At 52.3% G+C, this 26,306-nt stretch overlaps 10 protein-coding genes across 10 annotated transcripts; 6 read left to right on the forward strand and 4 right to left on the reverse strand.

Annotated features, from left to right (window-relative positions):
• Window positions 1-1,047: 1,047 nt before the first annotated feature.
• Window positions 1,048-2,736, forward strand: PG994_006300 (amidase signature enzyme; the record flags this gene model as incomplete). Its single annotated transcript, XM_066857709.1, has 1 exon — window positions 1,048-2,736. The coding sequence occupies one exon, from the start codon at window positions 1,048-1,050 to the stop codon at window positions 2,734-2,736; it is 1,689 nt and encodes a 562-aa protein (XP_066716978.1).
• A 364-nt stretch (window positions 2,737-3,100) lies between these two features.
• On the reverse strand, window positions 3,101-4,753 carry PG994_006301 (VHS domain-containing protein; the record flags this gene model as incomplete). The annotated part of the gene is made up of 5 exons (XM_066857710.1): window positions 3,101-3,339; window positions 3,389-3,545; window positions 3,612-4,082; window positions 4,132-4,551; window positions 4,742-4,753. 5 exons carry the CDS (start codon window positions 4,751-4,753, stop codon window positions 3,101-3,103), a joined length of 1,299 nt encoding a protein of 432 aa, XP_066716979.1.
• Window positions 4,754-6,292: 1,539 nt separating this feature from the next.
• On the forward strand, window positions 6,293-7,487 carry PG994_006302 (uncharacterized protein; the record flags this gene model as incomplete). Its single annotated transcript, XM_066857711.1, has 3 exons — window positions 6,293-6,402; window positions 6,463-6,730; window positions 6,798-7,487. 3 exons carry the CDS (start codon window positions 6,293-6,295, stop codon window positions 7,485-7,487), a joined length of 1,068 nt encoding a protein of 355 aa, XP_066716980.1.
• A 324-nt stretch (window positions 7,488-7,811) lies between these two features.
• Window positions 7,812-10,306, reverse strand: PG994_006303 (Two-pore potassium channel 4; the record flags this gene model as incomplete). The annotated part of the gene is made up of 4 exons (XM_066857712.1): window positions 7,812-8,791; window positions 8,883-9,205; window positions 9,321-10,155; window positions 10,225-10,306. The coding sequence occupies 4 exons, from the start codon at window positions 10,304-10,306 to the stop codon at window positions 7,812-7,814; spliced, it is 2,220 nt and encodes a 739-aa protein (XP_066716981.1).
• A 742-nt stretch (window positions 10,307-11,048) lies between these two features.
• Window positions 11,049-12,467, forward strand: PG994_006304 (uncharacterized protein; the record flags this gene model as incomplete). Its single annotated transcript, XM_066857713.1, has 3 exons — window positions 11,049-11,154; window positions 11,330-11,462; window positions 11,543-12,467. The coding sequence occupies 3 exons, from the start codon at window positions 11,049-11,051 to the stop codon at window positions 12,465-12,467; spliced, it is 1,164 nt and encodes a 387-aa protein (XP_066716982.1).
• A 696-nt stretch (window positions 12,468-13,163) lies between these two features.
• On the forward strand, window positions 13,164-14,357 carry PG994_006305 (F-actin-capping protein subunit alpha; the record flags this gene model as incomplete). The annotated part of the gene is made up of 5 exons (XM_066857714.1): window positions 13,164-13,217; window positions 13,402-13,599; window positions 13,675-13,727; window positions 13,810-13,947; window positions 14,009-14,357. 5 exons carry the CDS (start codon window positions 13,164-13,166, stop codon window positions 14,355-14,357), a joined length of 792 nt encoding a protein of 263 aa, XP_066716983.1.
• A 944-nt stretch (window positions 14,358-15,301) lies between these two features.
• Window positions 15,302-15,957, forward strand: PG994_006306 (uncharacterized protein; the record flags this gene model as incomplete). The annotated part of the gene is made up of 3 exons (XM_066857715.1): window positions 15,302-15,420; window positions 15,572-15,698; window positions 15,790-15,957. 3 exons carry the CDS (start codon window positions 15,302-15,304, stop codon window positions 15,955-15,957), a joined length of 414 nt encoding a protein of 137 aa, XP_066716984.1.
• A 1,748-nt stretch (window positions 15,958-17,705) lies between these two features.
• On the forward strand, window positions 17,706-18,590 carry PG994_006307 (uncharacterized protein; the record flags this gene model as incomplete). Its single annotated transcript, XM_066857716.1, has 1 exon — window positions 17,706-18,590. One exon carries the CDS (start codon window positions 17,706-17,708, stop codon window positions 18,588-18,590), a length of 885 nt encoding a protein of 294 aa, XP_066716985.1.
• Window positions 18,591-20,830: 2,240 nt separating this feature from the next.
• On the reverse strand, window positions 20,831-22,098 carry PG994_006308 (DSBA-like thioredoxin domain protein; the record flags this gene model as incomplete). The annotated part of the gene is made up of 2 exons (XM_066857717.1): window positions 20,831-21,516; window positions 21,807-22,098. Coding segments are annotated over 2 exons (978 nt in total), but the record flags the coding sequence as incomplete, so codon positions are not given.
• Window positions 22,099-24,030: 1,932 nt separating this feature from the next.
• Window positions 24,031-25,556, reverse strand: PG994_006309 (uncharacterized protein; the record flags this gene model as incomplete). The annotated part of the gene is made up of 3 exons (XM_066857718.1): window positions 24,031-24,699; window positions 24,897-25,036; window positions 25,094-25,556. The coding sequence occupies 3 exons, from the start codon at window positions 25,554-25,556 to the stop codon at window positions 24,031-24,033; spliced, it is 1,272 nt and encodes a 423-aa protein (XP_066716987.1).
• Window positions 25,557-26,306: the final 750 nt, after the last annotated feature.

The raw sequence follows: 26,306 nt of genomic DNA on the forward strand, positions 1-26,306 counted from the left end.
ACGTTGCGCCAAATGAGGCACATAGCCATGTCGTCATAGCCGGTCTGATAGGAATCAGGAGCATTTCTCTGTGGTTAGGAACCAACCGCCTGTTAATTACCACGAAGTGGTGAATTGGGTCTGCACTGCTATTTCATTTATTTGTTTTCTTCTCCTCGTGGGATAGCGAGGTCAGCCTGGCCAACATCGATTGTTTTTCCCTTGAACCGATATTTTAACCATCAAAGTATTATCCACGGCAGGATTGCGTAGGTACGTATGAACTCATATTTGCTCTTTCGCCTACCTTTGACCGGTCCTTGTGACCAAGGGTCAATTGCAGTAAAATTGATCAGTTGCTTTCCGTTACTGAGCAGTTTTTCTGCGTGCATACCTCAGGTTGAGCATGGTATCTGTTATCCCAGAGCTGCTGTAAGCTGAGATACTGTCTGCGTCGTGGAGATGTACCAAAACCAGCAAGAGAACGGCGTCATCATCTACCTGGGCACTCCTCCGGGGACCTGACTTAAGCAGCGGCTTTATGGTCGGTTATATGCACGCTACTAACATTTGGAGAAGAGGCAAGTACGATATCAATTACGAGCAGGTACGGTAAGCCCCCATATTCACATTTAAAGCTTGAGTGATCTGGGGCAGTCATTCGTGGAATAACTAGCAGCGACGGAATAGCTGGCAATACAATCACAGTTATTTTGAGAGATTGCGGTGTATTCATGGTATGCATGATATGACGATAGTATCCGGACCGGCTAAGCGGCAACGCTGGGGCACTTGATGAACCGAAGCCCGCTTCGGAAACCCCGTCAGATAAGGTCAGATACATCCGGAGCAAGCGGGTCATGATGATTTACCAAACGATGTGAATACTACAACCGACATTTGTTGCCTATTGACATATTTAGTATGTATTCAATGCTGCCAAGACCCTATATGAATCCTGATTATTCCGATTCTGGTTCCAGATAGAGATTGTTCGCAGCATCATTCATAGAAAGCACCATTCCTTTTCACGGCTCAACTACCCACCGGTTGTGAACTCCTCCCATCATGATGACATCGCGGTTCCTGCCCATCGTGGCCGGTACAATTATCCTGTTGCAGGCGGCCACGGCTTACTCCAATCTCAACACCTTTGACGTCCGCGAGGCCACAATCGACGGCGTCCACAATGCCCTCTTCACCAGCCTGACGACCTGCCGCGCCGTAGTCTCGGCCTTCCTGTCCCGCATCGAGGCCTTCAACCCGACCATCAACGCCATCATCAGCCTCAACCCCGACGCCTTGTCGCTCGCCGACGACCTGGACCGGGACCTAGCCGCCGGCAACGCCACGGGCCGGAAGCTGTTCTGCATCCCGATCCTGCTCAAGGACAACTACAACGCCGTGCCCATGAACACGACGGGCGGCAGCCTGGCCCTCGGCGGCAACCGGCCCACCGCCGACGCCCCCACAGTCCGCGCCTTCAAGGACGCCGGCGCTATCGTGCTTGGCAAGACCAACCTGCACGAGCTGGCGCTCGAGGGCCTGTCCGTGTCCTCGCTCGGCGGCCAGACCGTCAACCCGTACGACCCGACGCGAACGCCCGGCGGGTCCAGCGGCGGCACCGGCGCCGCCCTCGCCGCGAGCCTCGCCGTCCTGGGGACGGGCACCGACACCGTCAACAGCCTCCGCAGCCCGGCCAGCGCCAACGGTCTCGTCAGCGTGCACCCCACGTGGGGGCTCGTGTCGCGGGCCGGCATCATCCCCGTCAGCTACACCCAGGACGTCGTGGGGCCGATGGCCCGGAACGTCAAGGATCTGGCCGTCGCCCTGACCGTCATGACCAGCGTCGGGTACGACGAGGCCGATAACGCCACGGCGCTTTTGCATCCTCCTCCTTCCTCTTCTCCTGACAGCATGACAGCAAGCAATTGCACGGATTACTCGGAAAGCCTCTACGGCGGTGGGCTCACAGGGTTACGCATAGGCGTGCTGGACGGATTCTTCAACCACAGCGACTCGTCCGAGACCACGCCTGTTAACAAGGCCATGTCCGCCATGATGGGATTCCTGAAGTCCGCAGGGGTCGATATCGTCAACATCACCGAGCCCATCTACAACGCCACCGCCCTCGCGAAGCTCGACGTCCAGACCGCCGAGTTCCGTGAGATGATGAACGCCTACCTCACCGACCCAAACCTGAACGGCACCGCACCCACTTCTCTCAACGAACTGTACGCGGGTGGCAAGTTCCTCGTGATCCCCGGCCAGTACAACTATGTCAACACGTCCTTCGTCTCGTCCACCAACAACGCGTCCTACGCCACCAACAAAGTGGGCATCCAGAACCTGACCCTTGCCCTGCGCGCGTCCTTCGCCCGGGACAACCTGGACGCCGTCCTCTACCCGGAGCAGAAGAACCTCGTCGTCAAGCTCGGCGCGCCGTCGCAGAGTGGTCGCAATGGCATCCTGGCGGCCCTGACGGGCTCGCCCGTCGTCACCGTCCCCGTCGGGTTCTCGCCCGCGAGCAATGACGCGCCCGTCGGCGTCCCAATCGGCATGGAGATCCTGGGCCTGCCGCTCACGGAGGCCAAGCTGCTGAACATCGCGGCGCACGTCACCCAGCAGTATCCGGTGCGCAAGATGCCCTCGTTCGCCAACCAATCCGTCGAGACTACATCCTATACCGAGGTTCCCACCGTCACGCCCAACAACAGCAATATACCGAGCGAGTACCCCGTTGGTGTTCTGTCTTAGTGGTCTGGTAATGTGGCTAAGATTTGCATGGTACGAAAAGTTGGCTGATGCAACACGGCAGCTAGAAGAACCTAGAAAAGGGGTTATCAACTTTACATCCCGAATCCTACAGTTTGTTAGACGTGGGGATAGAGTTTATTTAATTCAATAAACTAAGTACAGTATTCCGATCGAGAATGCTGGATACGATAATGCCGCGGGGAAAGAAGCAAAGGAAACCTTTGATTGAATGTGCAAGAAGTAAAGCTGAAAAGCGCTTGACCGGTACGTTGAGAATAAAAGTATAGTCGTAGAACAATGTAAACGGCAGCGGTTCCCTCCATCACCACTTCGGTTCTCCTTCTCCAACTCTGATGGTGAAGCCTCACTCCACCTCATTCCGGTCGGCAAAGGGATCATTTTCATCCTCATCCTCCGCCTCCGAGTGGTCATCCTCGACCGGTGGAGGTGCAGGTCGAGAGGCTGGCTTTGATGAGGCTGATGGTCGAGGAGGGGGTACGGGACGCGGTGGCGGGTTCGGGCTAATACTTAGACCAGCCATTTCCGAGGTAGGGCTTATGGGACTTGTGGGCGACATGGGAGATTTGCCCTTCTCAGTGGCCACTGACTTCATTAGTATCCCAAGGCGTTGTTCCGTATGGTTTGTACTTACTCCTGTAAAGATGAGCCTGCTCAGCCAAGTCATCCTCAGAGTCACTGTCTGCATCGATGGAGCGATCAAGTTGCTCGAAGGTCATCAGTGCCGTGACGAGCTCATCGTTGGCATGGAGGAGACCGCCGAGATATTCCTCGTCATTCACGTTATGAATCTGTAGTCGTTAGCAAATTCCCCAGTAAAGAGTAACACGAAAACTTCAGGTTGATTGACAACATACGTATCGTAGAATCTTCCTTCGCAGTTTCTTACATGCCTCGAAGCGTTCGAAGACGAGCGCATTGTCTGAAATCCGCTCCTTCTCTCTGTTGATACTTTGCATAGCATTGTTCAGGTTTGTTGTGGCGATGGATGCATCTGCGATGGCTCCTTTTATGGCGGGTTTCTCTGCCTCGAGATTGAATGGCTTCCGTTTGGCCTTGTCTTTGTCCTTCTTCTTGTCCTTGGACGAAGAGCTGGAGAAGAATGAAGAACCTGACTTAGAGTTGGACTTGACGTGGCTGAAGGACTGGACGGTTGCAGCTGGTTGTGGAAAAGAAACAGGGGCCTGTGAAGACGAAGCCTGAGGGGTGGGTGAGGTCTTGGAACGTTGCTCCTGTTCATCTTCCGAGTCACGGAACGGATCTTGTTCCGTCTCGCGAATGACTTTGGATTTTTCTTGCGTTACGACTTGTTTGCGCCGAGGCAGTTCCTATCAAACGTTAAGCATACGAGACTTTTCTGATTAGTAGAGCTCATACCTTGTAGAGCGCCGCAATACGCTCCAAGCCTGGCTTGCCCTTATACTCAGCCGCCCAGCCCCTGTAAAGCTCTGAGCACTTCTTCTTGACCTCGGGGTCTGACAAGTCCGAAGTGCCGCACACACGTAGGCGCTCGAGCAACGGCTCATCAGCAAAGGTCTTTTGGAACCGAGAACCAGCATTTTGGATCAAGCCGTCTAATAGAACCAAGGCCCTGAGCTGTCGATGCACGTTTCCATACTTCAGCTTCTTCCGGAGCGCGCGAGCAGCCTCGGTGGGCCCAGCAGCCTGCAGCTTGATGACCTCCACAAGATCCGGGATACCGCTAAGGTCATCTTCCTCAAACTGCTCACTGGTGAGCCGGTCAATGGTCACAGTGATAGCAGAGTAAGGTTTCTTCTGCAAACCCAACACGGTTAGCTAGGCCATTCTTCAAAGGATCGCAACCTCTCTACATGGCACAAGTTGCGCCCAGAACCGAGCATTTGCTACCCAGTATGTAGAGGAGGGGTGTCTGAAGCATGAAGTCCATGAGATCATATCAAATTCTGAAGATCTCCCGATGAGAGCAAAATATATGCTTAGGACCCGAGTGAATGTTCAAGCTCACCTGCGAAAACATGGCGGCAAACGTAGCTCCTTGCCCGCAGTCAGACTAAGCCGAGAGTGTCTGTCAAAATAGCACGAAATGGGCTCTTCGGACGCACGCGACCCTGTTGAGCCCTTCTGATCTAGTGCCGTCTGATGTGTGCCTGCGTCAGACTGGCGGTCTATTGTGGTATAACTGGTTTGAGAAAGGGTGGCGTAGATAAGATAAACTGCGGGGTAAGTAAAACAAGCACAAAAAAAAAAAGCACCGAGGGGGGACGCAGTGCCGAGCTCGCGCAATGAGCGTCGTGATGAGCGTTATGTATGTAGTAGAGAAACGATATCTTAGTATGTCGGCGCGCCGGGAGCACGATAAGCGCAGGGGAATCAGCCGTATAGCGCACCCTCAAGAGGGTAACCTAGTTGAAACATGGGTTGATACTATTGTTAGCGACCTGCAAGAGACGGGTTGTTTGTGGCTTGTCGGTATGATCACCTGTTTGCGGGGGAGATACAAGTGGAGTCATATATCCTCTTAGTTCATATAGCCGTCTTAGTTGCATATGTCTGATACAGTATGCCAGTGCCAGTTCATATCAGCTTTAGGTCGTTCGTGCCTTCCCTCCCTCGCATGTCTGTTCATTACCTTACTCAAGCCGTAAGAACATGTATCAGGTTCATCGAATAGTAATAGGATATAAATATGAATATTTTAAACTGCGAAGACTACATCCTACCGGTAGAGATACATGTATATAATATACTTGGGGAGCGCAGCTGAATATGTAGCGACTTTAGGTGGTGTGCATCTTATACGGAAGGAGTGGGTGTGTACCTCCTTCCTCCCAACTTCATGTTACTTTTATTTGCTGGTTTCATATTGGCAGTTGCGGAAGGCACAGGGCAGAGTCACATTGAAAAAGTTGGCGGTCCGAATAACCACCAGATACTTCCATGTACAAACAAATTCCTGCAAACCAACTGAATGGCGTACGTTCAGCTGCGCCTATCCACGATCTGCCATCTTTGCGGCTTGCACCTGGGATTTATCACGCCATTCCAAGTACAGAGGCTTCTGGAAGGAAGTCATCGACATGCCTTCTCAGCGGCAAGATAACCACTGCATTGGGGGCGATTTGGGACACTCTGGCGTACATTGGTCTGACATTAGGTATACAACCCCCCTTTTCATGAGTCCGTTTCTGAAGTAGTCTGACATATATCTGCAGAGCGGAGGAACGGAAGGAGGAATCTGCTGCAAACAGCTGCAGATCATTAGAAACCATGGACCCCTGCAACCCGAGGAGCTTGTAGTTGCCCAGAGCAGCACTCGACTCGGTGACGGACCTGGACTTACTGGACATGCATGCGATGACAAAGGCGATTTCATGTTTTCTCAGATTGAAGTATCGCCTTATAACTCCCGGGGAAAGCGGTCGATTTCCCCAAATCAAGATTGTGGCCCGAACAAACGACCACGTTACTATTCGGCCATTTCAAGGGGGACCCTTCACAAAGCTCACAGGTTGCCAGTGTTGGTTGTTCTGTTAACCAGGACCAACAGTCGTCAGGAATGCGCCTTGTGAAAGTTTTCCCCGATTATGGCGATCTTCACAATCATGAGTTCCAGTTTAAGACTACAATAACAGGTCTTTTCACGCCTACATCTACTATGCAACATGAGTATGTGTGCCAACGTGTAGACCCTGCTGCTCGATCCCAAGGTTCTAGCCATAATTTTAGTCATGGCAGACTTGGCTCACCACCTCCGACCAACCTCGAGCCCAGTAACTTTACCCCGGACCAGGCGGAGAACGACTCGGGAAGCGACAGACATTGCCCACAACCATCGGACGTCAATGACGAGTACACAGTCGACTCAGAGAATGAGAATGACATGCTTCAGTTGCTAAATAGTGCCGAAGCATGTATCGAAACGCAAATCGAAACGCAAATACCCCCATCGAGTGTCTTGAACCGGTGGGGACGAGAACTCAAGATCTGCAGATGTGTACGATCAAAACCTACAACATTCACCATTCCAGCCGTCTGCAGACCTTAATGATGAAGACGAACAGGACCATAAAGCCACAGGAGAAGAAGATTTCTTGGATGAAGACGTTGATTGGGATGCTGTGTACTCTATATCAGCGTCAATTCCCAAATATACTTCCATGGTTGGGTCTCAGGAGAGAGAAGAGCCATGTGCTGGAGTCATAGTCCCAACCAGTCTACAGCCATTACCGTGTGATATGGGCGAGGACGGACCTCGGCCACTAGCGCCTTTTACTCGATCTCGATTTCCTGGGAAGGTTCACGACGGGTCGGTTTTACAGGGGCTTTCTTCTGATGTAGTGCTACGGGCCTGTTTTCGCATCGAAGAACTCCTTGAACAAGCTGCGCATTGCTATAATCATCACCAAGAAGTCGTGTTTGAGCTGTATGGGAAAGTGAAATATTCCAAGCGTGAAGGTCTTGCGGGAAAGCAATACTTTCTAGTTGTCGACTTGTTTGAGGACCAAGAGCCTGGCCTGTTAGGTATGGTTTCCAGATGGAGACCTGGAGACCTGAAAGATCGACAAGGCCAGGCATTTCTTGGAATCAACTCGCACAAGATGTGTAGGTGTTTGTGTAAAGCAAAGAGGGACTCGAAGAAAGAGACCGGTTGGGTACTTAACATCCTTAACATCAGAGAGGCAGACTGGGATGAGATACGATATGCGAAGATGATTCTTGGTGAGGACTGCGGTGGAAGGACTGATGAGTAGGTCTTTGTCTCGGGTTTCTGGGACGAAGTATTGAAATGGCTTGCAATGGATTCCATAGATGGAGGTATTGCCACGTCGGATTTCATTCGCATCTCAAGGAGTCTGGCATTTGCTTAAACATCGATCGACATAGCTCTGATCATATCCAAAGTCCTACACTTGGTATCAAGGTTGCATTCTCTCGTCTCCCAACACTGCACTGACTTTTTTATGCTCCAACTGGTCTGTTAGGGTATCAAAATATAAAGAGGAGCCCGTATAAAGTACACATGCCAAGTATCAAACCCCTTGTCGTAAATGTTTCCTCTGCACTCCTCATGGATTTCAGTCACCCCCTATGACCACAGTACTCTTCTTCTTGGGGTGGTACTCGTGCTTGCGCTCGTAGGCTGCGGCCTCTTGTACACCCCTTTGGCCTCGCTTCTCCTCGACAACAGCGAGCAGCTCTGCCCGGAGCCTCTGCTCGAGTCGGTCGAGAATCCATTCCGCCTCCTCCCGCGTATCCATGAGGGGACTCCTGTGGCCGACCCAGCTCCACTTATTGCCATAATCTGCGTTAGGAGACGATGGTCTCTCTGCCCCCATCGGTTCGGTGAAAGGCTGCTGCTCGCTGGACGAGGAGCTGGGGGGACCCGGACCTCCCTGGCTCACTTGAAAGGAGTCGCCGCCGCCGGTCTGCTGATGCTGAGAAATAACATCCTTGCTCTTGTTGTCTTTCATGTTGTTCTTCCCCTTCTCGAGTTTCCGGCTGGGCCTCTTGTGCGTCTCGGCGCTGCTCTCGTCTTCGCCCATGAGCCGCAGGTACCATGCCCACTCCTTGAATGTGTACTTGCGCGGCGGGCTGTGCTGGAGATGCTTCGTCACCCGTGCGATCTCGTCGATGAGGACGAGATGGTATTCGGACCGGGTCGTGGGTAGTTCGGAAGGGAAGTCCTCGCGCGCTATGGATTCGACGCGACCGGCCAGGGCTAACCCGTCGTCATTTCCTGTATTGCTTCTAGGTGGTGGAGGTTTTTGGGCTTTGGTGGGATTTTGTTTTCCACCGCGCGCAAGGTCCGAAAAAGTTGACGTGCTTGGTGATTCCTGCTCATTCGCCTTGTTGGATGGAAGACCCCCAGAGGCATTCCCTGCACCATGTTCAGCGCTGTCGTCAGATTCAATATCGTCTTCGTCTTCATCTTCATCTTCATCTTCATCATCTTCATCTTCATCCTCATCGGAATTGGCAGGTTGAGCGGCACCTAGAAAACCAGGCGGCCTTTCCTCGATTTTCACGTTCTTCAAAAGCCCACCAACGATAGCCTCTTCAACAATGATTCAATCTCCATTTTGAACCCATGTTCTCCCGGAAGGATGGTGATATTTCCGAGTTTGAGAGTCCCATCTCGAACCCACTTGACCACGGTGTCCCCGCATTAGAGATGAGCACGGTCATCGTGGGCAACGCCAGTAGAGACCAGAAGACAAAGAATGCCTTGCCCGAGTTTGACACGGGCGTCAGGTCACCGTACCCGATCGTGGTAAGCCCGGTGAAGCAGAAGTAGAAGGCGTCGAAGTAGCTCCACCCTTGGTACGGCCTCTCGCACTCCTGGAAGACCTTGGCGCCCACCAGCCAGAGAACTAACCACGTAGATAGGGATACAGCCATGGCGGTCCATCGCCTTCGGTTGGATGCTTTGTTCTGGATCTTCCTCATCAGCTCGAACTCCTTTTGCCGCCTTTCAAACTCGGTTCGTGTAGACTTTTCTGCATCTTCCGGGCCCGTTGTTGCGGTCCCTGGGCCAAAATCCCCAATAGGCTCAAACACGCCGTCTTTTCCTCTACGGCGCATACGACGAAGGAGCTGCCGTCTCTCCTTCTCCAACATCCGCGCGTCCAGCCGGCGCTTTCCGCGGTCCAGCATCAAGCTCCGGATCGAACCAATCACCAAACCAAGGCTGATAACGCCCACCAGCGCATAAGGGTATGAGGAGAGCTCGGCCGAGAGTGCTCAGCGGCGAGAAGTCGCCGTAGCCAACGGTGAATAGGGTTACGTCGGCCCAGTAAACGGCATCGAGATAATCCCAGCCCTCTTCGATCTTGGAGAACACCAGAGCGCCGACTAGCAGATACATCAAGAAAAGAATCGTCTGAAGCATCAAGGTCCGTTGGCTCACAGACAGCTCAAAGTCTTTGCGGTAGTGCCCGGACTGAGCGCCCCAGACGGTGACGACCATCAATGACGCAACTATGAAGTACAGAATAGCAGCAAATATGCCGTAGTAAAAGGCCTGCGACCATACGTACTCGATCTCGGGCTGAACGACCCCTAGAGATCCGCTGGCGGTGGATGTGAGAGCGACAAGGAGGATGGCGGAGATGTACCACCCGACGATGGTGATGGGCTGTGCTACAGAGAAGCGTACCCGCTTTGCCATGTTCAGCAGCAGGAATATATTGGATATGATAGCAATGATCAGCTGAATGGCGTTAATCACGGTAAGCCAGATGGGATCCCTAAGATCAAACACGGCTTTCGTCACATCGGAGCCCGGCAGGATATGCTTTCTCCAATACTGCACCAGGGCGCAGATGCTGAAGGCGGATGCCACGGGACCGAGAGTGCCGGCTATCATGGGAAAGGCCGAAGAGGCAAACCACCAGCGGCTATTCTTGTTGTTAGCCAGAACTGCTATGTGTGATGTTTATTTGGCAACTTAACTTGGATCCAGGAAGTTTGGGCCCTTGTCAACGATACCATGTTTGTCTCTTTGACTCGATCCATCGACAGCCTGAGCCTGGCTATCGATGTTGTTGTTGAGCTCTGCTGCATCGTTCATGTTGAGTCTCCTTGATCTTCAAATGTGACGATATACCTAGCCCTTTCCGGATGAAGTAGTGATGGCGGGTTGTGATAACCAGCAGCAAGCCCGAACGGTATGCATCCCCTCACTTTTGGAAGCTGCAAGTGATGATGGTTGAACAGTCTATCACCTAAGGGAGATATGCAACTTTCCTGTCAGATCCAGGCTTGTCTTGAACATGAACAAGAGAGGTATTCCAAGGGTGTTGATTGAGCATCTAGAAAGTGTATACTGCTTACTGCCAAGCGTCCCAAGCCTTGGCGGGAAGATGTCCCCTTAATATGCGGTCTAGATTGGGCGACCAGGTACATGGATGTTTCCCAAGAATGATATGACGTACGCTAGCACCATAGCATCAACGCCGAACTTCTTGATGAGACGGCCATTGGTCGAGGTGTCCCATGTGGTCATCTGAGTGTCAATTGGGGGAGGCCATGACCCCAACCCGCAGGAAGCTTGAGCTTTTGACTGGACAGCAAACCCCACTAACCAACTAATCTTAGTGGCCGATAGATTAGGCGATAAGCTTAACAAAGTCACTTACAGCGCTTGGCTTCCTTCCAGGATTCTCAGTGCTGCTTACATGTAATTATCATGCACCGCGCAACGCGTGACATACACATCTCTATTGGCCTGTAAGCTGTGAGTCTTCACTAGGAGATTGCCTGGCACCCAAGACTATCTTACAGCGTCTGACCGTTACAAACCATCACCAGCCATGATTGCTGCAGGCCAGCAATCTCTTCTTCAAGCGAGCATGCAAAGATGGCTTCGGATTCAGGGGAAGCTCGGCCGAGCCGCTTACCAGACGCGCCGCGGCCTAAGTAACTGTAACCCCGGCGCCAAATAACATTGAGCGAGTCAAAGTTAAATGTGGCTCGTCGGGCAGTATACACGTCGAGTAAGTCTCAAAGCATCCCGGATAGGAAGACTTGGGCTCGAGAATGATATTGATTTCCTGGGAAAGCCTGCACAATCTGGCAAAGGTGACTTCGTCAGACCCACTCATGATATATCTTCCCCCCTTCTGGGACGGCGATTCGGAACACCTGAGTCAGGTGCCCGCGTTCTGCAGGAAGTACCTTACAGCTGTCATCAACTATCGCTGGGCTGGCTTCGGCTCTGTTTCAGAGTTTGAGGCTGATGAGGCGGCGATGAATCGTCGCACCTCAGGTGGCCCATGCCAATACACGACACACTGCGCGGCTACAGTTGGATCCTCGAGCACCTTGCGCCGCTGAATTCCGCCCGACGTGATATCTATGTCTTCGGTTCATATCTGGGCGCCTCGTTGGCCGCATCATTGGCTTTGACCGAGACTCATCCTCACGAGAGGACAGCCATCCGTGGCTTTGCGGCTTATAATGGCATCTACAACTGGACCATGTTTCTACCCGACCACCCAATCCACAAGTTGCCAAAAAACCGACCAGTCAATATCTTGGAGGAGATTCTTGGTCAACCGACGGATCCTGGCTTCCAGGAAATGAAGTACAATGCCGAGACTCTGTTTGCTAACCCCACCGGTCTTTTTGACCCCTTTGCTAGCCCCTGTCTTTTCTTCCATACGCCGGGTCTTCTTGTGCCGCCTGACTTTCATTCCACCGCAGAAACTAGATCATCCTTATTAGGGTCCTCCGAAGGGCTCACAGATGACCAAAAATTCGAAGCTATCATGGGGGCCATAATGGGAGGACCCGAGCAGGCACCGCGGCGGTCGCCTCTGGTATTCCCACCAAGGACGTCAACCCTGAAGATTCCCGAGTGCCTGATACTGCATAGCAAGGCACAAATGCCTGTGGTCCCTCATCGGAGAGGGTCTAGGAGGTTGAAGAAAATACCCGTCAGCAACCACTTTCGGACCCAAGCACACGAGCTGGCTACGGTCATGCGCCGGAGCCTCCAGAAAGTCGAGTTCAAGGAGCGCATGAAGTGGGATGACAGTTTTGGAGGGTTCGGAGACGACATGGACAGGCGGGTGGGCTTGCGAGACGTCGGGTTCGTACGCTCTGCCTTTGAAATGCCCGCCGTCGCACAAGCAGCCATCGGTGACTGGCTGGAAGACCGCGCGACGATACATCCGAGAAGCCAAGTATCACATCATTTTGACCCGGAACACTTCTGGGGCAACTACTGAATCCGTATTTATAGAGGTGTGCACATGGGGAAGACCACTGCCGCCGGGCGTCCATTGCGAAGCTATATATAACCAGATGGTCGGCTCCGGGATCCCCTCTAGGCACTGTCGCACGTGTCCCGACACCGGTTTCTACTTATTAAAACCATGAGAGCGATATAGTTGCAAGCATAGTCCTTTAATTGATTATGCACCATAGAGAGAGAGATTGAGAGACCAGCAGTATAGGTTTCGCAGAAATCGCATTGATGGCACATCCCTTTTTCTCAGGAGATGTCTAAGTATTTACCCACCTGCGTTCAAGTCATGTCACATTGGAAACTAACAATCATTTTTGTTTTTATTTTTTGCCAATCCACTAACTATATAAATAGGCCAAAATAATGATAACCCAGATGCCGTAGCCAGGCTGCCATTGCCGTAATAAAAAAAACAGAATGAAGACCGGAGGTTGCAGCCATCTCATTGTGCAGCTAACCTGGCCGCTACTCTACTTGAGCTTTAGCTGTCACCCCCTGTTTTGGAATTGCAACCCACTCTGCCCCGCGCTCCGCTTTGTCCCAAGCCAACACCGACTTGCTCCCAGCAATATTTCGGACGTCGCATCATAGAAACCAAACCACCACCAAACAATCACGACTTTCTTGGCAAGGCCGTTGACCCATAGCCCATTGTCACTGACCAAAGACTTGGAATATGGCTGCTTTAGAGACTATCGAGTCCTTCGTAGAAGGCGCCCCTCCTGGAGAGGTAACTACCATATCCTCCCACCAACCAACCCCCTCTCCTTTACTGTTCGAGCTTCATGCTGACCATGCACACGTGAGAATAGCTGGCAGATGTCATTGCTGGTATGCTTCCATACCCTACTATAGACCGACCTCGATCATACCCGCGAACCCCCTCCTGACCATCTCAATCACTAGACATCAAGGCTTTGACCGTCTCCGATCCGAGCCTTGTCTCCAAGCTCGGACCCGCGTTCGAGAAATACAACGAAGAGCAGTTCGCGACCGTCAGGCTCCCAGGTAGCAGCCAGCCGATCATCGTCAGCTCGCACAGCTCGCTCGGCAACGGTCGATACTACGACGTAGAAAGCTCCTCGAGCTTCGAGTACGATCATGCGACACAGGTGTGATTCCTCCGCCCGCGAAATGCAACGTTTACAATTCATGGGTCCCCGGAAGTGTTAACCGAACCATTGCAGAAAGCAAGCGGCGCACAGAGCTACGTGTTAGAGGGCGCACAGGCGGATTTAACGTGGGAATCCCTCCCTCCCGATTGACATTAGATGTCTAAAAGGGATCAATATTTCAGGCCCTGTCACTAATGCTGGAGGCAGGAAATCGACTCTCAAGAGCCTGTCGCCTTATGTGAAGGAGCACTTCCCCAATGCGGCATATGGCGTCTACCCGATCGAGAACGATTCCAAGGTGGCCATTATTATTGTGGCCAACAAGTACAGCCCCAACAACTTCTGGTGAGATACGCGGTTCTGAAGAACACCAGACAGCGCACGATTCCTAATACATCATGAACAGGAATGGACGTTGGCGATCGCTTTACATCTTCGACCCATCATCCGGTGCCCTCGAAGGCAGCCTCAAGGTTGACGTGCACTACTACGAGGACGGAAACGTCCGGCTGCTGACCAGCAAGCCCATCTCTACATCTATCTCATCTGGAACCGGCGCGGGCATTGTGAAGGAGATTGGGAACGCCGAGAAGAAGTACCAAGACGAGCTGAACCGGGGCTTCACGAGCCTGAGCGAAGGTGCCTTCAAGGCTCTCAGGAGACAGCTGCCGGTGACGAGACAGAAGATCGAGTGGGATAAGGTGGCCAGCTACCGGGTGGGCCAGGACATCGGGGGCGGAAGCTCGAGGCGATAAGAGGAGGGTGTTGTTGGTTGAGCTGTTTTGAGCGTCGGTCGGTGCGAGCAAGTAAGTAGGTCATGTAGATCACGTAGTACAATCCCGGCTATTGTTCTACTTCAGAGTTTCAACCGAGACATGGCAAACTCCGGTACCTGCTCGTGGCAGGTTACCACAATGCAACGAAGAAACTTTGGCAAACGTCTATGCATTATTTCCCTGCCCGGGACATCCAGCAGGCCATTCCACAATCCATGACTTATGCATTTGTTCCAGCTGACTTGTCGAGCCTGGAGGTATTGCATTTGCTGATTTTATTACCACTATGGGCAAACAGTTCCCGATGCCGGGGGTGCATAAAGGCACTAAAGTCTTTATGCACCGGGCTCTTTTGGATCCCTAACCTTATTAATCTTGCCAAATCTTGAGATATGGATCTCTCGTTTCCCCGACTCCCAATTTCTCCTTTTATCAAAAACATCCCATCCCCGCATCCCTGATTGATTAGGCAGCTCGGAGGATTGCAGCTGTCAGTTATGCTTGCATAAAACTCAACGCTGCTGCTATGTGTTCACTAAGACGGGTTTAATTGGCTGCAACCGCTTCGCACCCCGGCAATAGGCCCCGTACATTATCTTTATTAGCGGGAGCACCTAGCTTAGTAGTACCAGTACCAGGGCTGTCTTCAATCCAATTCGACATCTGATTTTCTATGGTAATCCCAGGACCGAGTAAAAGAAACGACAACTTGGCTGCTTCTCTCCCGCCTCCATCTTCATCCTCCCGACCCTTCCTCACCACCCCAAGAAGATCAACCCGCCCGCAACTTTCGTTGCCTTGCACTTCGAGTTCAGCGCCGTCTAGATTCTCTACTTACTCAACTTGTGTTTCTCTGATATCTCCCCTTCTATTCGCCCTTCCAATCCCGATTTTTTGCGCCAAGTCCCCCCCAACAATTCACAATGGCCGCCCAGGTGGAATTGACTTATCAGGATGTTGCTGAGCACAACCACAAAAAGGATCTCTACATCGTCGTCCACGACAAGATCTACGACTGCACCAAGTTTGTGGACGAGCATCCGTGAGTTTCTCTTTTTCACTTTCGGTCATTCCAATCTGTGCACTTCCGCTCTGCGATAAAGGTGCCATTACACCGATAAGCGGTGTCTGACACAGTACCCTCCCCAGACATGGACGACATTTTAACTGACACCTGTCATTATCCCTTATAGCGGTGGTGAGGAGGTTATGTTGGATGTCGGTGGCCAAGATGCAACCGAGGCCTTTGAGGATGTTGGCCACAGTGACGAGGCCCGCGAAACTCTCGAGCAGCTCCTGATTGGCAAGCTCAAGCGTCAAGTAAGCAACCAACCTAGTCTAATAATGCCTCGAGCCCAAACCGCACTTCCCTTGCTGGCCGTTTCACAGCTAACCTTTCGCACCTACTTAGGCTGGCGACCCTGCCCCCAAGGCGGCTACCCCGGCCAACAACTACGGTGCCAACACGAGCTCCGCCGGCATGGGCTCCATGCTGTACGCCGTCATCCTGATCGGTGGCCTCGTCGCGTTCGGCGCCTACCAGTACATGCAAAGCCAGGAACAGACCACGGCTGCTTAAGCGACAGTTGCCCATCGCAGCTTTGCGCGCCAAACATTTAAGAGCCGGTTGTGGGAGCGGGACGCATGGCGCACACATCTAAACAAGAGAAGAAGATGGCCATGCGGCGAACACAACGCACAGATGAACGGTTCCTCACTATTTTAATGAACATCTTTCAGGATTCGGAACGTGTACAGGAGTTGATTTCTGGAACGAATCACGACGAACATAGCTTCTATACTTGAACGTTTAATAGACCACCGACCATTACTCTTGGTGGTCCTTTACCGCCACTGAAGATTCGAGGACCATCCCTGGACTGAATCGAGCATTACCCCTTTGCTGGAGCTGGCCGTCAGTATAGATAGCAAATGTGGCACTGAGCTGCTCATGCCGAGCTTTCCGCTTTCCACTGGCCATTTTACCGTCGTCTTTGGTGTGTAGCAGCGTGTTGTGAGTTTGTCCCCAGGGGATATCATGTACATAAATCCGCCGGAGTCCGAACCTCGGGAAGGATGGCTGGCCGATTGGTGTTCTCGGGTATCCAAAGCTACCCCGCGTAACATCTATTGTATGCGACTCCTACTTCCCCTTTACTGCCCTGTCATTGGACAAGCTGGGTCTTTAAGTAAACCCGATAATGTGCTGGAAGCATTCCATTGAATTCTCCGGGAATCGGCGGATGGGTCGGTCGACCACTGGTATGGGCTAACTGCTGCTCACGCCCCTCAAGATAACTGCATACATCGGATACTCACTACTAACCTTACTTTAGTGGTCCAATTGCATTTCCTGGCCCCTAAGATATATATGTCTTACGATGTAGTCCGTAAAAGGGTTTTATTAGAATGGAGTAAGCTCGAGTTTCGAGTCTTAATACGGATAGTATATTAATAAGGAGTGTACGTTTGCCTTGAGCAGTGCGAGTATGGTACTATACATATTCTTTCGTTTCCCCAGTTTAATTCCTAACGAAAGAGAGTCTCTTTTGTCCAAATAAAAGTACACGATATATTCAACATTGTTACAGCTATCGGCATGTGCTGAGCCCCTTTACTTGTGGCTGTTGTTCAGTCTGCTGCTTAGATGGTTAGAGGTGAAGGAAAATGGATAGCCACATGCAAGAGGGTCTATTGTACATACACCCGCCCCCCTGAAAGTTTGTTAAATTCATACCCTCGCGTGAGAGCCCTTGTACAGGTATTTCATGCGTCCGCAATACCTCTATCGTGCTGAAACGTATAACAGCTGTTCAGTGGGGGGATATCTTTTACGGTAGTAACTCCTCTGTTTTTTTATGTTTCAAATGGACGTTCGATGTACTTCCTACATAAATATGGCCTGTTGGTACTTCGTCTGAAGTCCGAAACGGTATCCATCGTTTAACAAACTTTCAGGGATCCTATTGTAGAAGCAAGCAAGTTGATTGTGGTGCCTGGCCTGTATTTCTCTACAGGAGAAAGCATAATAAGCACAATATAATCCGGGCATTGATAGCCTTTTGCGAGTTCAAGTTTGATGGGGAAAAAAGGCTGGCCTGGATGCGGCTCTTCAGCCTTCTGTAGGCAGCCCAACCTCCAACTGACTGACTTTCAGTGCTGGGTCGGTTCCACCTGCTGTTAAGCAAGTTAAGTTAGCTTTACCAGCTGCTACAGCCTTCCTTGTCTCCTGTGCTACATCACATCACATCCATTCTTTCATTCATTCAGAACCTCACCTTGGTCTACCCTCTTTCTTTGCTACCAAGAACAACAACAATCACCACCATGTCATCCAAGCTGGGTGTCAACGGCACAAAGCGTGCCCTGGCGCCGCCCTCGCCTTCACCATCGAATGCCTCGAATGCCTCCCACGGCACCCCGTCCAAGCGACAGAAGCGCGCCGATGCTGCCAATCGTATTCGCGACCATGCCACCCCGACTCCGGCCGCCGCCGCTGCTGCCAGTCAAAGCACCAACTTCGGCGGGGAGATGATGACACAGCTGACCTACGCTGTCGAATTCCTCAAAGCCAAGGGCGAGCCCAAGACCTTCGCCGACATCCTCAACCATCTGACCATGCAACACCACTCCGAGGAGATGCAGTCCAAGTTCGTCAAGTATCTGCGCCGCCATCATCAAATCAACTTCCTGCCGGAGACGGAACCTGTTCCCAAGTCGGTGCCTGCCTGGCGACACGGCAAATACGAGTTTCGCGCCAAGATCCCCGGCGTGGTCGACAAGACGAGCCTGCTGCAGTATCTGCAGAACAAGACGGACGCCTCCAAACTAGATGTCAAGGACTTGAAGGACGGCTGGCCCGACTGCGACCAAGCCATCCGGGAGCTCGAGAGCATTCACAAGATCCTCGTGGTCCGCACGAAGAAGGACGGGCACGCCAAGTACATCTGGCGCGACCAGCAGGAGCTCTTCAACAAGGTGGACCCCGAGTTCCAGGTCCAGTGGCAACGGGTCAAGCTCCCGGCCCCCGACGACATGAACAAGAAGCTCATCTCGGTCGGCATCAAGCCGGCCTCGGAGGACCCGCAGCTCAAGGTGAAGGAGACCACCAAGGGGAAACAAAAGCGGAAGCCCAACCGGACGACAAAGAAGGTCACCAACACCCACATGCAGCATCTCCTGAAGGATTATAGTCACCTCAAGAGGGGCTGATGGAAGAGCGGTCGAGGGATTCATATTTCTGGTTTCTGCGGCTTAATCTGATTCCGCAAGCATGGCATTGGCGTTTGGGGGCGTTCGGATCTCTGGCAGCATCTGGTGAGCTATCATGGTTAGACTAATAAAGCTCTGATTTTTCGTCTTTACACGACATGACATGGCTGGTCTCCTTGAAATACTGCTACCGGGCTTCTAAACCCCGGACACCCCTGAGAACACCTTCACTGCGTGTCTCAAGATTGCCCACTCCGACTTGCTGCGATACCACTGATGAGGCCGCCCAGGCTATCTCCGTCCTGTCGCGTGGTTGAACATGATCCCACGTCGCTTGAAATTTGTGGTTATAACCGGACCCCAGCCATCCCTCGAAGGGCTTTCAGACCCAAATATTTCGGAGTGATTCCAGGCACATTGGAGAAATGTGGCAGCCTCCAATCGCATGTAAAATTATTTTTGCTTCCAACCATATGAGCTGGGCGAGCACAAAGTCAGTCTGGACCGCGTCGTGATGACTGATTTGCTTTGCTACGGCTATTCCCCGCAAGTCATACTTGGGCTTGCTTGTTGCTCCGACGGACTGGCTGATTGCTGATCACATATCACGGGGCGTTCTTCTTCACCGACAGAGTAGTGCCAGCCCCCGGCCTCCTCGCCGTATTACTGATCTTGTGGTCGTCGGTTCACATACCCAACCCCCCTGTTACTGACCTGCTAGCTACAATTGCCGAGCGAAAAGTGCTAACTGCCGATCCACCTACTTGCGCCTGCGCAAGGCGGAGAGAGCTGCAAGCCACGAACCCGGTAGTATGTAAAGACATGCCACAAAGTAAGCAAGCCCGCAAGCCAACCAGCGGAAGGGGGGGAAGGATCCTTTCCCACCAAGGAAGCGGGAGGCGCCCGCGCCCGCATCATGATATGATCAGGCCCGGTGGCTTGGGGAGGGAGCAGGAGTGTAACAACATATCGTATGAGATATACGCATTGATAGGAAAAGAAAACAAAAGATACCCAACCGGTTGCCTAGTTTCGAACTGTTTCTTATCCCCAGGGTAAACCCGTCGTCTCGCCTCGTCGTCTCGCCTCCAAACTCACCGCCCCTCGATTCGGGGGGTAAGTAGCCAGCGCCCACGGCCCTGTGACCTACCGGGCCTGCTGGTGTATATCTGATTACTGAACCACTCGCATAACACACCCTGGCAGGACCGAGGTATCGTACGATGGCGGGGGGTGATCCTTTTACACCCTTTCTGCTACGTTGCTCTACGAAAGTCGAATCCAAACCGCTTTCTTGTGTTACATGCCCGTGTATCTATCTGTTCGAACCCTCTCCCGATCCTCACCCGGCACATACCAGACATACGTACGTACTCCCATCACCCGAGGAAAGGGATAAATGATGCTCGGATAGACGGGTGGCTTGGTCATTTCCTGGTAATTAAAAGGGCGTCTTAATGTATGAGACTAGCGTTGAGACTTGCTCGTTGATTACATGATCGGGGGAGTGGCGTGCGATATATACAAGATGAGGACTTGGTGCATGATCGTGCGCTAGCTATATCATAGCCTCGCGTAACCAATGCGATAAGAGCGCCGACGCGAACCCTTGGATGCAAGGTTGCTAGCTAAATATCGAAGACTACTAATCAACTCCTGCAGGATGCAGCACGCAAGCGCGCCATACACTCGCTCACTTTACAGTATCACTTTCTTTCACACACCTGCGCACTGAGAAGCTTTGAGGGAAGATGAAGAGACAATGATTTGAAGATATCATTCAGCTTTCTGAAGATAGGAAAAGTCATCAACATCGAGAAAGATTCAAAATCGGCAAGCAAGCAGCACAGTGCAACCATATAGGCTCCGTCCATGCTGATGTTCTCCATCTGCCTGAATAGCCCAAAAGCCATCATAGTCCATGACACCTGTCTTGTTTTCTATCCCATGCACTATGATGTGATAGAACCTGCAGGTGGCTTGTGATCATTGGGCCGTCCCCCTCCGACTCGCATCCCATCAGCTCTGACATCCCGGTAAGGAAGGAGGTGTCCTAAATCCAACATTCGTTTTCGTCCGTATCGACTCGGCTCGATGTCTCACAAGATAGCAAGACTGTACAAGACAGGAAGGAATACTTGGAGCATGCTGTTTCCCGATGAGCACCCAATAGATGCCGCACACTTATCCGCAACGGCCCGTCTTCCGTTGCTACCATCCTTCCGCTTCCCGCTCTACCTTTTCGTGGCTGCTCCTGTATCGCCACCAGCAGCAGCAGGAGAGCAAGGAACAACAGAGACGCCTCCGTCGGTTCCACCACTAACACGAATCCGCTCGAAGACCTCCAGGAAAAGGTCGGGCTCCTGCCACCCCCCAGCCAGGTAGCGCCCCTGGAGGATGAACTGGGGGATGGCGTAGAAACCTCGGTCGCGCACGTCGTCGAGCAAGGCCGTCATGTCGCAGTCCCGCTCGTCGCTCTCCAGACAGGCGCGGACCTCGGCCGGCGGGAGGCCCAGGACGCGGGACCCCACGTCCACGAGCCACGCCTGGGATGAGAGGTCCTGGTCCTTCTCGAAGTAGTCGTGGTACATGATCTCGAGCAGTCGTATCTGCATCTGCGGACCGGGGAAGCCTGGATCGCCACCGTCTCCTCTCTTTGTTGTAGAGGTGGTCGAGTCCGGGATTCTCGCAGTGCTGGGTGCGGTAGTAGATGTGCCCTGCGAGGCGAAGGCGGTACTACGCCGTGTCGTCGTCGTTGAGCTTCCCTCGAGCGCCAGGCGGAGAAGTTTGTGCGAATCCCTCGTATTTCCCGTCAATCCTTTCCAGCTGAAGTCTATGCCAACTCTGTCGCCCAGTCGACTCCATTCTACCAACCTTGAAGGCGGATATTTACGCTGAAACACATAGTACTCTTGTTTATTGTGGGCTGAAGAGGATCAGCTTATATTCGACCACACAACGTTAGGATTATGAATGGCTGTAATGTGGACAAACGAACATGGATGATTGGGCAGATAAGGCAGGCGTTTGAGAACTAGGAGTTGAAAGGGGTGTCAGAGCCAGTCCTGAGGATACAGAACGTCGGGTTTGTGAATTTGGGATGATATTACCATGCTTCCGTGGACCTCGCCGTAAAGCAAGCTCAATGTAAACTCTTCCTCGATGCTTCATGGCAGGACAAGGCAGTTTGGAGATAGAAAACCATCATAGACTCACCACTCCGAGCAGCATGCGGATTCAAGACCATTGGCGAGCACGTCACCTCAAAGGCTGCCTCCGGGTGTTGTTTCCTGTAGATCTCGATGGCCGTGTTTAGGCTCCTCAGCCCGATGTAGCAATGGGGACAAATTGTATCGAGAATGAACTCAATGGTAAAGTGCGTGGTTTCCGCAGCAGAGCCACGCTGCGTAGTTGTTAGCTCGTTGCGGTTCTCTCTTTGTCCCGTCTTCTCCCTAACAACTGTAGGTTGCTCGTCCATAGGAGACAGTAGGTCTTTGATGCTTGCCATCTCGTATTATGATTATGAATTCCAGAGTAGGAGACGCTATAAGCAGAGCAACCTGAAGACTGGGCCTTTTGGTTTCGATTTACCAGGCGCTCTCTTGACTGCCAGGTGGGCCTTGGATTGCTATGTAAGCGTACTCTCTGGCAGATGGATGTATAGAGGGTGCTTTGGGAAGCCGGCCGAGACATAGCAAGCCGGTACAAAAAGGAGACGGATATAAGACAAGAGCCAGGCCCAGGATCAGATAGGAGAAGACGCTAGGGTTGGCGGCTGCTGACTTGGAGGAGCACGGCCGTGGAGTGGTAAGGGTGGAGGGGGGCATAGATATATAGCTGCGGCACGGCGATAGAATTCAACGGGCATCTTCGTGTGTGCGTGTCCCTCTTCTGGTATGTTGCAGCGATCAAGCAAGAGGCGAGGCGAGGCAAACGCGGAGCAGCCGCAAATTGTAGCAACGTTTGTATGACCTTGGAATAGCATGCGACCTCTATGCCGAGGTAGCAGCCAACCTGACCTTAAAAACAAAGGTTAGAAGGCATTGGAATTGACAGCATGGCAGATGGAAAGATGTCACCTTTTTAAATTTGCCATGCCAATGATGGATGGGAATGGGCGGCTTGTCCCCCCCATTCTCTCTCCATTCGATTCGGTCTTGTACCTAGGCATATGATTTGTGATCAAAGCCGGGTGGATGTCACACCAACTGCAAATAGACCGTCCGTACTTGCCTTCGGTGCCTATACCCGTTGCATGTGCCAAACAAAAACAGACAAATCCAGCCCCCATCCACCATCCGCCCGGGCTTTTCAGCGATCCCTGCCAGTGTAAGCAACTACATTCAACTACATTACATGTATGTCAAGATAGAAGTTCCCCACCAGATGCGACCATACCAGTTCACTAATACAATAAATACATATATACATTCAATCTACGTATCTCACTAGACCCTCCCGTCCTATAAGCCACACCCATGCGCCCGGTAACCTACCCGTTAGTGGGGATTGAAAGAAGCGCAATGTACTGCAAAATCATCATGACGGAATCCAAGAGATACAACCTGGCAAGAGCACCGTTAGAAAAGACAGATTGTCCCGACATATAACTCCGAGGGAAAGCAAAAAACTTTGACACCAAATCAACCATGCCGGCGAAAGAGTCGAAATGAATCATGGAGCAGAAACAACCGCTTTCTCGTGTTTTTTTTTCCCTTTGCAGGCTAAAATCAATGCAGGCGCAACGAACTTTGGTCAAGAACGCCGAGCTACTCTACAATATACCCCGAACACGCCGGATCCCCTTCTATCTCCTGCCCTGCAGCCCTGCAGTTCTTTTGTCGTATCTGGGTGACCGTGCTTGCCCCCATTGCACTTCCCCTTTTCCCCCCTCCTGACCTCATGTCCCATCTGTGCTTTCATCAGGACTACCGAGCCAGTCCAGTCTATTATCGATAAGTTGTCGCGCAAAGGAAAACCCAACCAAAAAGTGGCAGGGCGAAATCACCAGCCCAATCTCGTAGCCATCGTCAAGAAACTTGCATAGCTTGGGCCGCTCCATTATTACTTCTTCCGGCGAGGCTCGCATCATGCCGGATGCTATTAAGTCTAGGGGTCCAACCTTTTGGTCGCCGGTCCCCAACGAGCCATCTTGCCACCCAGATCGAGCAACGGGTGCGCAAAAGCACGATATCTCCTCTTATTAACGCCGCTCGGTGTGATTCCCTCTGAAAACGAAGAGGGAAAGAAAAACATGCCGCGCCCTTGGGTATTCTGGTGTCCGAGAAAAGCAAAAGGACTCGTGCCTGACAAAGGAGATCTATCGATTATGAATAACGGGAATGTGCTGTGTGCTATGATAGTCGGGCTATCGCCGGCGCCGTCAATGGTATCCGAATCTCGCCGAGTGCTCGAAAATGTTGGTGTAGGGTCCGCCATCCTATTGGGACACCGTCGGCCACATCTCGCCTGGGCGGTGTTTGGGGTCAAAAGTATTCGTTCCTGGGTCCGTGCTGTTGGGCCGGCGGATGCCCGCTGCGCTGCCGTAGTACATCTGACCCATGCCATTGGGAGTGAAAGATTGATCGGGATCAGGGTACACGTACGCAGCACTGCCACTGTTGCTGTGGGTGGGCGAAGGCATGTGCGAGGACATATGCGAAGGCGAGGCCCATCCAACACTGCCCATGTGCGGACTACCGCCAGCGCTACCAGGTCCTGGCTGATGCGGCTCAACACTGGGTTCCAGTGTAGGCGGGGGAGGGTAGCTCGTGGGGTGGGATGTGGGTCGCATTGCCGTGCCAAAGGTAGTAGGAGCTGACGTAGGGCTCTGCGAGTGCATGTCTGTGCGCAGATGGGCTGGTAGTCCACCATTGTTGTTCATGTACGAGTACTCGTTCTGGCGCATGGCATTCGCTGACGCAAGTTCGGCATTCGGCGAAATAGACATGTTGCGGTGAGCTGGAGAAGGCGTATTAAGGGGGGATCCATGGTTGGAACCTGGGTCTCCATCGCTGCGCGATTGGCGAGAGGCGGCTTTGTTGGCCTGCTGAGCCAAGACTGCTGCTGTAGCGGCGGCTGCTTCCTCCACGGTGCCCGAATGGTGATTCTGATGGCGCGTCAAGGTCGTTCGGCGCGTAAAAGTCTTCTGACAGTCGGCATACGGGCATTTGTATGGTCTCTGCCCGAGTGAATGCGTCGATGACGTGCTAAGGAGCTGCTGTCACTGAAAGGCTACATGCATGGAGTTGCTGATTAGTTTCAACGATACTACAGCCATTTGGTTGCGTTCAGGGCAAAGCTTACCTTTCCGCATCGTTCGCACATGTGCGGCTTCTCTCCAGTATGCACTCTTTGATGTACGGTCAGGGCAGAGCGCTGGATGAACTGCTTGCCGCAACCCGGGTAATCACAGACATGGGGCCGAATCCCACTATGGATACGTTCTGGATTGATCGAGTTAGCATATCACAACAGGAAGGTGATATCATTCTAGTACGCACCATGTCTTGCCAAGTCAGAGCGACGGGCAAAGCCTTTACCGCATGTACTGCAAGGGAACGCTTTCACCGGAGGCTGGGTCTGTTGCTGCTGCTGGGCATGTTCCATTTTGACAGTCTGAGGGTACCCTACTGTCATGCCATTTCCAGTAGGCTGCATTGTGGACATGCCGGGAATCATCATGCCAGGGGGCAAGGATGCTTGCATGCCGTGGTCTGGCATTGTGAGGTGCGCATGCATGGACGTCGGGGAACCGTATGACCGCGCAGTGGCGGCCATGTTCAAAGCATGTAGATCGCCAGGACCGCCTCTAGAGTAGTGCGAGCTCTCTGAGCCATGTGGTGAGTTCGATCTGTCAATGCCGGCGCCTAGCAGATGGGGATGCGATGCAAGGGTCGGAGGCTCCGACACAGTAGGCTGTCCGTTTACAGCTGCCACCGCGGCCGAGTTCCTCTTATCCAACATGTTTGTAATGTTCATAATTTCTGACGGCGGCGACCTCGACATGTTCACACTGTTGGTACGTGCGCTTATTCGACAGAATTAATAGCTAGTTTGAGCTTGCCTTTTTACTCAGCACCATCCACAGATGATGACTCGTTGGATAAGGTTTTCCTTATAAGGGAGTTCCGCAGAACTCGAGAACTCTCTGCTTAAAAGGACGAGATTGCTTTGCCTGTTGAGACTGTCAGTCAGAAACACAATTCTACTTTGAGGGGAAGCAATGCAAGTCGACGTATCGCAAGCAAGTCCTATACGTGATGAGCCACGCTGGGGGTGCGTTATGGACGCCAATATAGCGGTGAGTACCCAAGTTGGCCACAGCCAATATTGATCGAACACAACCCGATGACAAACCACCCTAGCGATGCACCTATAGGGACGGGTAGTGAGGATTCTTACCTGTCCGAGAGAGATTCGAGGGAAACCTGTTTGCTGGGAGACTTTCACAGGCCTGTGAAGATAATTCGAGACCGAAAATGAGCTGTATAGATCGGCAGCGTCGGAAGCTCGGAAGCCAAATCAGTTGGATGAGAAGCTCGCAAAAGTATTTCTGGCGAGTTGGTTCTGTTGATATTGTCCGCGTCTTGGCCACGTATGCCCGAGATAATCAAACCACCGCACTTTTTGTTTCGTTGCAGACTGTCGAGTTCAAGTATCCCAGCACCTCTCGCGAAGAGTATCAACAATCCGTGTCTGCGCCGCAGTTCCCTC

The sequence above is a fragment of the Apiospora phragmitis genome (assembly GCF_038363925.1).
Source record: "Apiospora phragmitis strain CBS 135458 chromosome Unknown utg000006l:1.0-5683423.0:1.0-5690449.0, whole genome shotgun sequence".
NCBI classification, from domain to species: domain Eukaryota; kingdom Fungi; phylum Ascomycota; class Sordariomycetes; order Amphisphaeriales; family Apiosporaceae; genus Apiospora; species Apiospora phragmitis.